The sequence below is a fragment of the Buteo buteo genome, chromosome 4 (genome assembly GCF_964188355.1).
Source record: "Buteo buteo chromosome 4, bButBut1.hap1.1, whole genome shotgun sequence".
NCBI lineage: Eukaryota > Metazoa > Chordata > Aves > Accipitriformes > Accipitridae > Buteo > Buteo buteo.
In genome coordinates this window covers 15,471,371-15,484,944 of record NC_134174.1, presented here as the reverse complement: position 1 = coordinate 15,484,944, position 13,574 = coordinate 15,471,371, and the positions used below count along the sequence as shown (strand labels likewise).

The 13,574-nt window shown below is 38.0% G+C and overlaps 1 protein-coding gene across 2 annotated transcripts in view; it reads right to left on the bottom strand.

Annotated features, from left to right (window-relative positions):
* Positions 1–13,574, bottom strand: part of PIK3CG (phosphatidylinositol-4,5-bisphosphate 3-kinase catalytic subunit gamma) — a 35,415-nt gene that overhangs the window by 4,073 nt on the left and 17,768 nt on the right. For both annotated transcript variants that reach the window (XM_075024849.1, XM_075024850.1), the window contains exons 6-10: positions 11,523–11,669; positions 10,183–10,273; positions 5,957–6,087; positions 5,239–5,350; positions 3,123–3,280 (exon numbers count right to left, since the gene is read on the bottom strand). In XM_075024849.1, the coding sequence (XP_074880950.1) occupies positions 3,123–3,280; positions 5,239–5,350; positions 5,957–6,087; positions 10,183–10,273; positions 11,523–11,669 (639 nt within the window). The remainder of the gene's footprint in view (positions 1–3,122; positions 3,281–5,238; positions 5,351–5,956; positions 6,088–10,182; positions 10,274–11,522; positions 11,670–13,574) is intronic.

Genomic DNA, 13,574 nt, shown 5'->3' with positions numbered 1-13,574 from the left:
TTTATAATATAAAGTATCCAAGTTCTGTTATATAGGCCATCCCATCCCTGTACAGTATACTACAAATAAGTATTTTTCAGTGATGAATTATACACCCTCCTGCTTTCTGTCACCTTTATTTGACAAATACATGTGATTTTGTAAACAAATGGTATAGAAGAATTTGATTACTACTGAAAATACAGATCTCTGTATTGTCAGGTCAGCAGAGAAATGCAAAAATAATGAATTAAATAAAATATAATGAATAAAAATGCATTCAAAATCTAATGCAAAGACAATTTTAGGCAAACTAATAATAGGCAGGTAGACAAAGCTCAAAAGACTATGAAGATCTTAGATGAGGCTCTCTCAAGGGTTTCTACAAGTAAGAAGTGAAAAAGTTGCCTGTATATAGGAGTAAAAGAGTTGCATGGGTTTCGGCCAAAGGCTGGAAAGGAAATGCCACCACATATGACACCTACAGAAGAGAAATCTGGACAGTACTAAGGCAGCTGAAAAATTCATAGATGGAACAGAAAAATTCTCAGATTAAGTCATGCTTAAATACATTTTTGCGATTAGGACAAAAGACCATTAAACACTGCTTCCTACTAAGCATTTCTGTGATGTCACTAATAACTTCTGGCCTCTAATTTTCATTAAACTATCATAATGAGCGCAAACAAAAAGGGAAGCAAAATTTAGATTAAAAGCTAATAGGAATGAGCTTTATTGCTAGTTCCAGAAAAGTTGCCAGGCCACTGACAGCTTTAGAAGTTCACTAATAATGAACTATACTCTGTTGCAGTGAACTTCGGTCAAAATTATTTGTCTAATTAACCTTCTCTGACACCTGCAATATGAGCTATGGCTAACACATCTGTAGGGACTGTACCCAATAGGTGACAAAGAAATAAATTTTTTAATAAAGTAGGTATTTTAAAATATCAAAAACACCAAAGCCTGTAAAAAAACAAAGGATTCCTCTGAAGTACGACCTACTTTAATGTAGTTGAAGTACAAAGTAATGAGAGATGCTCTTAAAAATTAATGAAGGATAAATGCTGAGACTTTTCCATTAATACATGAATGAGTCAGCAAGTACACTGAATGAATCCCTCAATATTAGGAAACATGGTGAAACAGTTGAAAAGTGAAGCTATAATTTTGTTTATTTTTGTGCTGTGACCATATAATTAAAACGTGTATTTTTTACAGCAAAATATGTGATGCAGATCTTGCTCTGTGTTACTGTTTTACTTGAATGGAAGTATTTTAACTTTCTTTTTATTGGTCTTTGAGACAGAAAAGCCTTTTAATGTACTACTGGAATAGCAGTTTATAAAAACAGTGTCTAATGCAGCAGAACTGTACGTGAACTTACATTTTTTTGGTCAGTATTGTTGTCTGTGCCTAAATCATCCCACTTAAAATGACCAGGTCACATCTCATGGTCACAGTTCACAAAGCTAAAGGGCATGAATCACCTTTCATTTGGTTAATGACACTAACGGAAACCATACTGGCATTATCACGGCATTCCTACACCATCTGCATTAGTAGGATGGTAGCAGTATTTAGAAATTCGTACCAGAGTAAGCAAGTGTGTATTCAGTCAAACCCAGGACTGTATGAGGAAGGCATGGCTTGTTGAAGAGAGGCTAAGACCAAAATCACCTCCTATTGCTTTTGGTATTTGGGCTGCTGAAGTAAAGGTCAGATATTCTCTAAAAAGTCGGATGATCCATATATACGAACACATTACCTAACTGCAGACACTAATAGGTTGCTAGTCTTCCAATTCTCCATTAGCACACTTTCACATTTTTAACTATTTGCTGCTTCCAGAACAGAGCTCTTCTATGAAATGGCATACCCTAGGGTGGTGTTTCAGCTCCACACTTGCACATGGCTTACAGCTGTAGCAACAGCATCTTTCCTATATGCAGCACAGCTCACAAGCTTCTCTGACAACATGGGCTTAGCATTCCGCTCCCATAGCAAAACCCACACTGCTCTTAAATCTTTTGAGCTACAAGACCCCATCAAAACACCTGCACTGTGATAAAGCTAGTCCTTGCACAAAACAAAGACTCAAAAATCGCACCTGGTTCCTTAGTTATTTTTAGAAGTCTGGGCTTAAGGATGACAACTGCCTTGTTATTTGCTGTACAATCATGTACGTGTTCAAAGGGACATACTCGCTATCCAGCATTAAGAACCTTAATTAGGTACTCAGGTTAGAAAACCAGACTCCTTACCAGGACAGAGACACTGGTTCATCCACAGGGAATCCAGAACATCTAAGTTAGGCTTTTGCTTTGACTCACACTCTGGAGGAGACTTTTTCTTTTGATATTACAGGGAACCTGCTTTCTAATCAGGCACTTATTTAAAGTCCCTAAAGATAAGCACAGGAATAACACCCCAGACATCCATTTATTTCTGCTCAGCCACGCTGTCAACCATTTCATTAAACATACTAAACAGCATTTTGCTTTTCTCTCTCCTCACCTAGGTCCTACAGAAGCTTGAAAAGTCAAAAGTGTTTCGGAGGGGCTCAATTTCAAATAGAAGCTGCAAAAGAATAGATTTTTACCACCATTCTTTTCTTTCAGAGCATTAAGTCCACCCACTTCACAAAACCAGAATCTGACATAGCTTAAGGTCACTGCAGATTTCTATTCAGATGCAGTAGTCCAAGCCCCAGAATATGAGGGCAGAACTGGGAGGGAATAACACTGGCAAAGCCATCTGAGGAATGCCTCGCACCTGCTTGTGCTACCCAGAAGGTTCTGCTTAGTGCTATGAGTCTCCTCTAACTGCACAAATACTGAAGCCCTCTACAAAGTATTTTCAAAAAAGACAAGAAACAAAGAAAGGACTCCCTATCTAGTCTGCTGCTAACTGAAGTTTTTCAGTGTGACTTTGTTGATGTTTGAATTCTAGTTCCCATAATCCTACAGATAATTTTTGCTCTTCATTGGACCTAAAATATCCCGGAACTGTATGATGATTCAGTAAATTTTATTAACATAATACCCAGGAGCCTAGACCTTTGAGAACTAAGGCACTAATGTTCATTTCAGAGCATAAAAAACATTGCTTAATTGATTTGCAGCTAGATATTCACTCTTTACCTGAAATTTATGGAAATGGAGACTTGTCTTCTTTCCAGAAGTCCCCATGACAAACAGAAAATCCGGAGTCAGCACAAAAGGAACTCTTTCCTTATTAATTCCAAGGAAGCTTTTATAATTTCCAAGAATGTGGCCAAAATCAATATGGAAAAGGTTACCTTCATAAAGAGAAGAAGAAGTTACAGTTACGCTCAAATACAATAAACTGCCAAGAACACTTACTTGTATTCACAATAATTCCAAAACCTCTTTTTGGGGGGTATATATGATCACTCTTTAGCTCAGCAGAAAAGACTATTTTCTCTCTTTTTTTAAAAAAAAAATGTAATTCTGTCCTCTTGGCAAAATTACTTTTTATTTATCTTTGGCAGTTGCTAAAAACCTGGCAGAACTGCTGTATTTTCTAAACATACACTCACAGCTTTTCAAAAATCAACCAAGGAAAGCTTGTGCCTCAGATCCATAACAACAATCAGCTTCCAGCACATCAATACATAGGAAAGCCTTGTGGATTATGTTTCAAATACCCATGGGATTCTGGTGCTATCCAGCTCCTTGGCTAATGTAATTCACTAGAACATGCTTCTTCCTCACAGACCTGCATTACCCATTTCGAAATCACACTACAGTGTGTAGAGTAAGTTTGCATTGTCACCCTTTGGATAACTTTGAGATTGTAGTAGTGTATCAGTTCCCAGGAAAGCGATGAATAACAGCCCTTTTAAGGATTGCTACACTTACAGGACTGGAGTGTGCTGCTGCTTTTCAGATTACTTTATTACTTTCACTGGCAGACAAGATGTAAGGATAAAAGAGTATGGTTACTAAAAACCACAGATTTGTAATAGTGGTACATGTATAAAAAAAGATAAAACATCAAATTATGTAAGATGATACTTAACAGTGATGCATAGGTGGAACATCCTTAGATGTTCCAGCATTTCAGCCAGTTTCCAAGTCCTCCCAACCTACTGAATGTGACATTCTCTGCAGACCTCTCAGACTGACATCATTCTGGCTTCTGTTGCTCAAGACAGCTCCTGTTAAAGACTCTAAGGCAAACCTGCTCCTGACCACAACAGAATAACCTTTTTTTTCCCCTGTCTCTCTTTCTACTGACCTGTCCTTCATTTTCTGCCAATGGGCACTAACATTGCATTATATTACACATAATGTTGAAATTAAAGCATTTCTTTGTCTTCTTTTCCTCAAGGACTTCAAGTGAACTTTTCTACTGTAGTCTTCAATTAGCTCATTTCTGCCTTCAGGGTACTTCTCTCTAGCCTTCAACTGGTAAAACTTTAACTATAATATAATTAATATTAAATATACAGCTTTCTACCTAAGCCCAAAAGTATTTTCTGTCTCTTAGCATTATGTAAAGATTAATTATGAAGCAAGAGGATCATGAAACTGGAAGTGAATTTCTTAGATGAAATAAAATTCCTCCATATGTACTGCTTATTCTGGGGTCCTTTCTGGGACTTCCATAGGTAAGTAAAATTAGGGATGAACCAATGTGTAGCTACAGAAATAATTCCCAAAGTTTGTCATACAAAAAACCTGTGGTTCTTTCAGGAGGATTGCAACCATCCCACAGACTTCAGTAGCAAAACCAATACTCTCAGTGTACACTTATTTTCTACGATTTTCTATAAAGCTATATAAAGCAATTATGTTCCTCGGAAGTGAAAACAGTCCAATAACATCTGAATTCTGACACAGATACAGTTCCACTGAACACTGTCAGAACCACACCCACACTTCAGACAGGTGAACAGCTGTCTGCTTTTTAAAGTTTTTTAGTTTTTACATCTCAGATTTAGACACTAAAAAAATTAGTTTTACATTCCTCATGACTTAGTTTGCAACAAATTCGTCCTTGGAAAAGAATGGTATTATTAATGATAAATATCTAGAGCCTATATGAAGGCCCAAAGGGGTGACAATGCATTTCAATGTCACAGGAGGACCTGAACTTGTAAGCAATGCTGACAGAACCGGATTGTGTCTCTTCATTCATTGTTAAATGCATTATTTATTAAAATGAAAGAAAAATCTAATGAAGTATAGACAGTCCCCACTACTTCTATGAAATTCTCAAAAATTAACTCACCTGTTTCTGTAATCATAATGTTGTCATTGTGCCTGTCTCCTATTCCAAGTACGAAGGTTGCCACACAGTATCCAGCACAAGAATAAACAAATCTTTCCACAGCTGCCTGAAACTGAAAATCTTAGAGATGTTAAATGCTCCAATGCTGGAAACTCAGTTCAGTCATATGCCTTTCTGTTGACATGTATCTATCAACAGTTAGACAAACTGTCTTATAAAATACACCGTTGCACAGCAGAGATTAAGATCAGAGCCCTGCATTGCACTCACTGTACTGCGCAAGCAGGCTCTGTACCTTAGCACGAATAAAATAAGCATATAGTTGCCCATGCTTTCTGAGAAAAAAAGCTGGCAGAAAGCTCCAGCAGGTCAGTGGACCTACCTACGCAAAGGAATTGTGAGTACCCAAACCTGTATTTAAATCCTCTGAAAACACACTGCCTTCCAGTATTCCTAGATGTCCTTTCAACCTGCTCCTCATGTATCACTTCGAAATACCACTAACAAAGGAGTCATTTCTAAAGCACCTTGTTTCTCAGGACCTCGGCTGCCAGCTGGATACTAAAGGCTCTTTCACAGACACCCACGATGGAGTACAGGGAAAATGAATGGATTTTTCAAACTCATGTAAGTAACACAAACACAACCGTATGGGCTCTGTGCCTCTAAATTAGTAGGGTGCATTTGAAAATCCTACTTAAAAATTCAACGAACTCACCTTCTCTTCAATCATGCATCTTTCCTTGAGCCACTGGTTTAGTATTTCATCCTTAAATGCACCAGTGTTGCCAACTGTACTCTGCTGAATTTTGGCAATTGTTGTAGCATCTTTCACAATTTCAATCATTCCTAGAGAAAACAAGGAAAAAGGTAAAAGAAGTTATTAAATTTATATCAAAGCATATTAAAAATATGCAAAATTAAATTTAAAACTGTGTTTTTTAAATAAACTGCAGAATTTTATAGGTTGTGAGCAGAGATTTATTTTACAAGCAACAGCAGTTCTTATTCATTCCCAGCTGAAACCAGCCAGGGCTTGTAACTAGCCTGGCATCCTAAACATCCATGAGAATGTAAAACCTTTTAAAATGGAAAGAATTACATGACGAGTGGGGACTCTCTGCATAAGGCTTTTCCCAAGGAGAGGAAGTACCTCCTGTCCTGGATCCCCTGCAGAAGCCCAGGTACCATTCACATTCCCACCAGCTTCCCTCCAACTTCACAAATCTAAGGAGCTGCACCGTTGCAGCAGCCTAGGGATGCATGTGTTGCCAGAGTTGTGGCAGAGGAACAGAGCTGGCCCTTCTGCAGTAAATCCAGTTTAAGCTTAAGTGTGCATAGGCACAGAAAGGTTCAGAAATATCAGTACGCAGTGAGGTGTAGCAGTGGGATTGCTGGTGGAAAGCTCTAGCTGTTGGGGCCCAGAGGTCGGTCCCTAAACTGAACAGTCCCTACACTGAACAGATCCTCACAAAGGCAAATCAGCACATCACAGCAATACGGTGCAGAAATAAGGACTTGTACTGTTCGTACTAACATGGCATGCGATGAAGGGGAAGCTAGAGAGAAAAGCAGAAGCAGAGGCTGCAACACAACTCTGCATTGTAGCCAAGACTAGCAAATGCAGTCTGCCCTTGTACTGGGTGTGCCTGTATGGGGGAAGGTCAGATTTTAATTGAACTTATTTGGTAACTGGAAATATTTTATTTTCTTCCTCTGGTTCAAGTTCAACAGTGTCTTCTAGGTAAAATCCTGGCTCCAGCTCCAGCTCAAAGACAGCAAGCAAACAAAAATATCCCTTTCTCTCCAAAGTGATTCAAAGCAGTTTCTGATTTGGTTTCACTTTGACTCTCTCTCTGAAGCAGATGAATTTCTGTCTATTCACAGTACTACCCTTTTGCAATTACTGAATTATGTGCAAATTTTTCAGTAACAGAGTAACAATGCAGTAATCTCTCCCTGCTCCTGCTTTCCACGCATGGCTGAATTCATGGCTGAATACCCCCTGGAGGTATCTCTTCTGTCTTGACAGTGGCCTGGATTTGTTTGTAATAAAACTATTGTGGAAATATGACATCCAAAACCCACCGCCAATACCACCAAATTAAAAAGCTCTGCATTTTGGTCTGTGCTTGTCAAGCTGTTGTTTTCCTCCTGGGAGCAAGCTCCAGATCACATTCCAGCTGTTGAAAAGGCTTCCCCTGCCTGCGCTCACAAACCTCCCTCTACTGGCCAACAGCTCCTTGATTCCCGGGTAGCAGAGCTGTTGCAGGAGGCGTCTTCTGCTTCCCCTTGCATTTAAAACTTCTCCCAGCATACCTATGTTGATTTGCAGTGTGAAAGGTCACCAGATTTTAAAGTAGCTGCTAATGAAAACCTTTTACTTACCATTCTCCGCTGCACTGCCAAAAGAGTGGTATAAAACCTACACAGAATGTTGTGCAGCTTATTCTGTCCAAGTAAATACTTTAAAGGTATCGTGGTAAAAATAGTTATCTGCTGGAATGGTACAGCTCTACTGGCAAATCCTTCTAAATACAGGCATGCCTCTCGATAGGTATGGTTAGTCCTAGAGAAGGCTTCAGTAACTGGGATAGAGGATCTCAGCTGGGCTGTGTTCAATTGGGAGGAAGTGCAGCAGTAAATGCACTAGGCTATGTGTTTCTGGGGATCTGTGGTACTAAAGCAGGTGACTCTTACATTAAGTGCCAGCTTGAACTTCTTAAATTTGGCAGTGATGCAGCATAGTAAGTAGTGATAATTGCCTTGCAGAGCTGGGAACATATGGCAGTGTCAAAGCGAGAGAGAATAGGGTATGATCTTTTACCAGTGATACACAGAAGAGAAAGCTCCTCCTACAGAGGTCTATTTGGCAGCAGCAGTGGAGAGGAGGGATGTTTCCAAAACTGCAAACTGCATTGAATGCGGATGTCTCCAACAGACTGAGAAAGCTTTACAGAGGAGGGGATGCCAGCCTCAGGTGTGAGGCACCTGGCTGTTTCCCTGTGCTCAGTGTAGAATGGGGTACTGTCCTTGTGTCAATACACAGAAACTGCCCCAAGTTCCATGGAAATATTAAGAGGGAGGGAAGAAGCAGCTTGGAAGAAGACCACATATCAATATTGTGAAAGAACATTTGCATGTCACTACTCTTTGATTTTGTTCCAAATACGCATAAGCTCTACATTAAAGCGTCCCACGTTAGGTATTACTAATTTAGGCTGCAGGTGTTCTCAGCAAACTGAACCGGAGTCTTTTTGTGATTAACCACGCCCCTACTGTGATGCTTACATCTCCCCCATGTGTATAGGAAAATAAAAAATTATTTCCTTGAGATAAAAGAATGGGGAGTCAATTATGAAAGAATAATGAAGTCTGTAACTTGAATACAAGAATGCTAGGATCACTGGCATAATTCCTCCACCTTCCTCCATGATTTCAATGCATTACATTGTCTTGAGATGATTTTAAACTAAATTAAATAAATAGTAAAAACCTCTGTAAAAAATCAGGCTTGTGACAACATATCTAAAGGAGAGGAGAAAAACCAACCCTCCTTACATTTACAGTTAGTTGGTATTTTGATATATAATGTCCCATTTCCTTTATTATTAGAATTCTATCAATATGATTTATTTAATTTTAAAACACTTATATTAGGAGAAAGGAAACTTTTCTGTCACACTACCCATTATTTTATCAGTGAGTCTGGGTTTTCTGCATTGCTGAGATATCTTGAAGTCAAAAGAAAGAATGATAAAAATTTTATATGGCAATGGATTTTAGAGAGGAAGTACATTACAGATATATACTAAAAGAGTTCTTAATTTTACTGGGATTCAATTCATTATTGTTTGATCCATAAAGCAAAATATATTGCTGAAAAAGAAAAGAACTAAAAAGCTGGAGATCATGGGAGACACATAGCAATATTTATATTATCATTATTCTATCAAACCATGCAGTTACTATCACACTGCCAGCTACACCGATGACAGGAATTAACAAACTTGCCAATTTTTACACATGTTCAAGCTTTAAGTAAATGGCAGAGATGTACTTGCTAATCTGTCTCACTGACGCACTGTTTATACCAGCCAAAGCATTTTTTCAGCACAATAGCTTCATTTGGGCATGCCCAATTTTTCTACACTGAAGACGCTTTCCTCTAACCAATCGTTCAAGAACTGCTTAGCAAAATTGACTCTACAGTCAATTCTGTATTGTCTGGATACTAGGAAACTGTGCAATGTGGATGTGCTGAGGGTACATAATATATGCAAAACCAACCACAAAAAGTCAGTTTGGAGCCATCCGGATGTATAAATATTATATGAGTTTGGCATTTCTGGATGTAATTGGACTCTTCCAGAGCTGATCAGGTTGTTCTATGCACCATCACACAGTTGTCCAGAAGTAAGCAACTACTTGATTTCGCCCACCACAAATTCTGGAAAACAGATCATCCATGCTGCAGGAACTAATACCCCCTGAGAAATATTGCCTGAGCGTCCTGTTGAGTAATGCTGTTGCTTCCATGTAGTATAGACTATGAAGCCTTAGGTTGGAAAAAACCATAAATGTTTTGCTGTTTTATCTCTCTCCTCTATTTTATTCTTATCAACACATTAAACCACATCTTGAATAAGTCACTCTCACCGCTTTTTCATACCAAATATTGTTATTAAAAAGAAACTTGCAGCAGGACTCAAACAGTTGGACTTGCACAGGAATCACAGTCAGGTAAGCTAGTATAGCAGTTGAAGGATACCCATCAGAAGGGCAGAAACTATTGCTAAGACACAACTGAAGGCTGCTCACAGAAAGAGTAATAAACTGCTATTTATCTCAGGACCACAGCGCATACCTGAATAGTTCTCCTATATGCAAGTTCTGTAACTATGGTATTTTGAATTTCTAATCACAGTAAGTGTGATCACATACCTATTTTGTTCCCTGTAGAAATACAACCATACGGTAACAAACAGAGGTCCAAGGATTCTGCTTCCCAAATGGATTCCATAATTCGAAGAATCTAGTAACAAACGTATAAGCTGAGTTATTTCAAATTATTTGGACATTACTTATTACTCACACAACTAACACTACCCAGACTTCTGAGGTGGGGCTAAACTTGTCTATTTTACAGATTAAGAGATATATACAGAAAGTGTGCAGCCATTCAAGATTATCAGTTACAGAACCAGGGTTTATATTTCCTCATCTGTCCTGTGCCCAGGCAAACTCTACTGTTTTATAAAGTATTAATAAATATATTGTATGATTTCTACATGAGCTGAGACTGAATACATTAGCAAGTATGTCCATTTTTTCCCATAAATACCCCCAAAAGTGCTAACAAACCAGTTTATCAGAACAATCACTGAAATATTACTAGAGCAATGCTACCTACTGATTTCTTTTTAATTTTAACTTCACCCATTGCATAAATAAATGGTAAAAACGCTTCATCAGAAAAACATGCCATCTTGTACTAAATAAGATTCCTTCTCTAGAACACCAAAATGTGAAGTATGTATGGCACATGAAAGGAGAAAACAGGGTAAGAGTGTGTACTGGATCTGGCTGGGATGAAGTTAATTTTCTTCAGAGCAGCTCGTATGGTGCTGTGGTTTAGGTTTGTGACCAACGCAATGCTGGTAACACACTGATGTTCCAGCAACTGCTGAAGAGTGTCTGCAGAGCAGGCTGCCTCTGTTTCTCACTCTGCCCCACTATGAGTAGATTGGGAGTGTACAAGAGGTTGGGAGGGGACACAACCAGGCAGGTGACCTGAACCCACCAAAGAAATATTCCATGCTGAATAATGTCATGCTCAGCAATAAAACAGTGAGGAAGGGGGTTAGGTGGGTTAACTATCTTTTGCGCAGGAACTGGCTGGACATTGGTCTACCCATGAGATGTGGTGAGTGACTCTCTTTGCATCACTTGTTTTGTTTTCTTTCTCTCTTCTTCCACTTCTCCTTTGCTTATTAAACAATTTTTATCTCAAACCACAAGTTTTCTTGCTTTTACTCTTCTTTTCCTCTTTCCCCATCCCACTGGGTTTAACCCACAACACAGTAACATAAAAAAACTGTAGGACAAGAATGAAGATCCAGTTTTGATGTCAGCCTTGTCGTACACAGTTTAAAAGACAAAAGACAACCTTGTATTTCATATGGACAGTAAAGATAAGGTATACACACTTCTGAAAAGTAAAATGATTTTTAAATATTTTAAAATATTCACATTATTAATTTTATACATTTTAGCTATCATACCTGTAAAATAAGCATGTCCTGACGGAGGTCATCTCCATGTTTGAAGATTATGCCTATGGTTTCATTTGATAGAGCTGTTGGATCTGCACATTTAAACTCAAGCCAGAGGGGCTTCTTCTTAGATGCCATTACTTTGCATTTTTCTATCTGTGAAAGACACATTTATTGCTAGCCACGTACTCCAACATCAACACAACTAACTTTTTTACACACCAGCTACAGAGTAGCTTACCAGCTTCCAATCAGCTATACCACAAGAAACACACCAAAAGCACATGTAAGCAATTGTATTCAATTGCCACATACAGCCTCACTGAACCTGCACAACTTTTAACACTGTCCATGATAAAGGAAAAAGCATGCCTTGACTCTCTGACACTGGATTTAGCTTGTAAATCTGCTTCAGACAGAAGAAAACCCTTTTAAACCAAGAACAAGAGATTCTGACAAAACTGGCAAATAATGGACCCTCACAACAGCACTCTGACAAGTGCTTTGCAAAACCGGAAGATAATCATCGTCCAATGCAATTTACTGCATCATCCACCCTTGTGACTTCTAGCAACTTCAGTTATTCCAGATTGCTTGATTAAATTCCCTTAGCAAATCATTCATATTCATGGAAAAAATGGCATTTGTGAAACTAATTTAACATAATCATTCATAAAATTTAAAAATAAATTCCCTATTTAGTTTTATTACATTTTTATTCTTGAGAAATTCAGCACTGAAACTACTGAAATTGATTATTTAAAATATTTTCTCAACTAGTTATGTCTAATACAACTGTAATATGTAATACTTTCTATTCTGGAATTCTTGGTTCATTGTTGAATGTTACTATGTACAATAAAGCCATCTAAAATAATAAAAGCAATTGCACATTAGTGTTTGAGAGCTGACAGAATCGATGACATCAGAGAAGAATATTTTTCATAGATTGAGGTTCTGAGCTTGTAGTTTAAAACAAAACAGTTTTTACTATCCTTATTTTTAAAAAGGAAAGAAGTTGTCAAATCTTTGAACTTATTAGAAACACTGATTTTGCTTCTAATATTTCCTTTAGACTAGTCCAATTTCAGGGTTTGAAGATTATGGACAAGTAGCACTTGCTAGAATGAAGAGGAAATGAAAGCTTATCAATACATTTGTTATATCAACTATTTTTATTCATATAGTTTGGGGGGGAAAAAAAAAAAAAAGGCTCTAATCCACCTATTTTTGGACATGGCTACCTTCCCTTGTAAATCTATTGCCTCCTTCATCTAGGAAGGTCCTGGTAGGCGTACTTCCTAAGCGAAGGAAAACTAGAAAATCCAGAAAGATCTCTTATTTTATTTTGAAATTCACTTTTTGTCATGCAGTTGGTGATTTCTGTACACAAAAGACTAAAGAGAGAAAAATACAATCAAGAAAATAATATTTAAGAAGCCACAAATTCTGTATTTCTGAGTAAACAATGTTTGTATTGACTTCTGCACTGACAGTACCTCAGTCATGCCCAACTAGGAGGTGTTTAACTCTCTCAGCTTGAACACAGACTAGCTTTGAAGATAGACTAGCTTACAGCCTGTCTATCAAGACACAGGTTTATTTGACAGAAACATGGCCAGACAACTAACATCAGTTACCCAAATGAGTACCCTACTATTCAGCAACTCCTTAGGTTGGGTGGTTTGTCTCTCCTTAGCTAAGAGAAAAATCAAGGGATTCTTTCCTTGTAGGCTCCTTGCTGCACATCAAATGAATCCAAGGATCTTCACTGTGCTTTTTTACCCAAACTTCACATTGCACAGTAGATACATGAGCCAATTCCCTTTCACTACACATCTGCTGATTTATTAATCTTGTTTTTAACTCTGAGTTGACACAAGCCACTGTAATCTCACCGCAAAACTGGAGGCAGCAACACAGAAAAACCCAAGTGTTTCTTAATGTATTTCTAACAAAATCTTAATGTATTTTCTAATAAAAACAACAAAAGCAACATAGAGATACTGAAAAATCAGAAATAGCCAAGGTGGACATTTTTGTTAGTAAGATGAAGGTCTG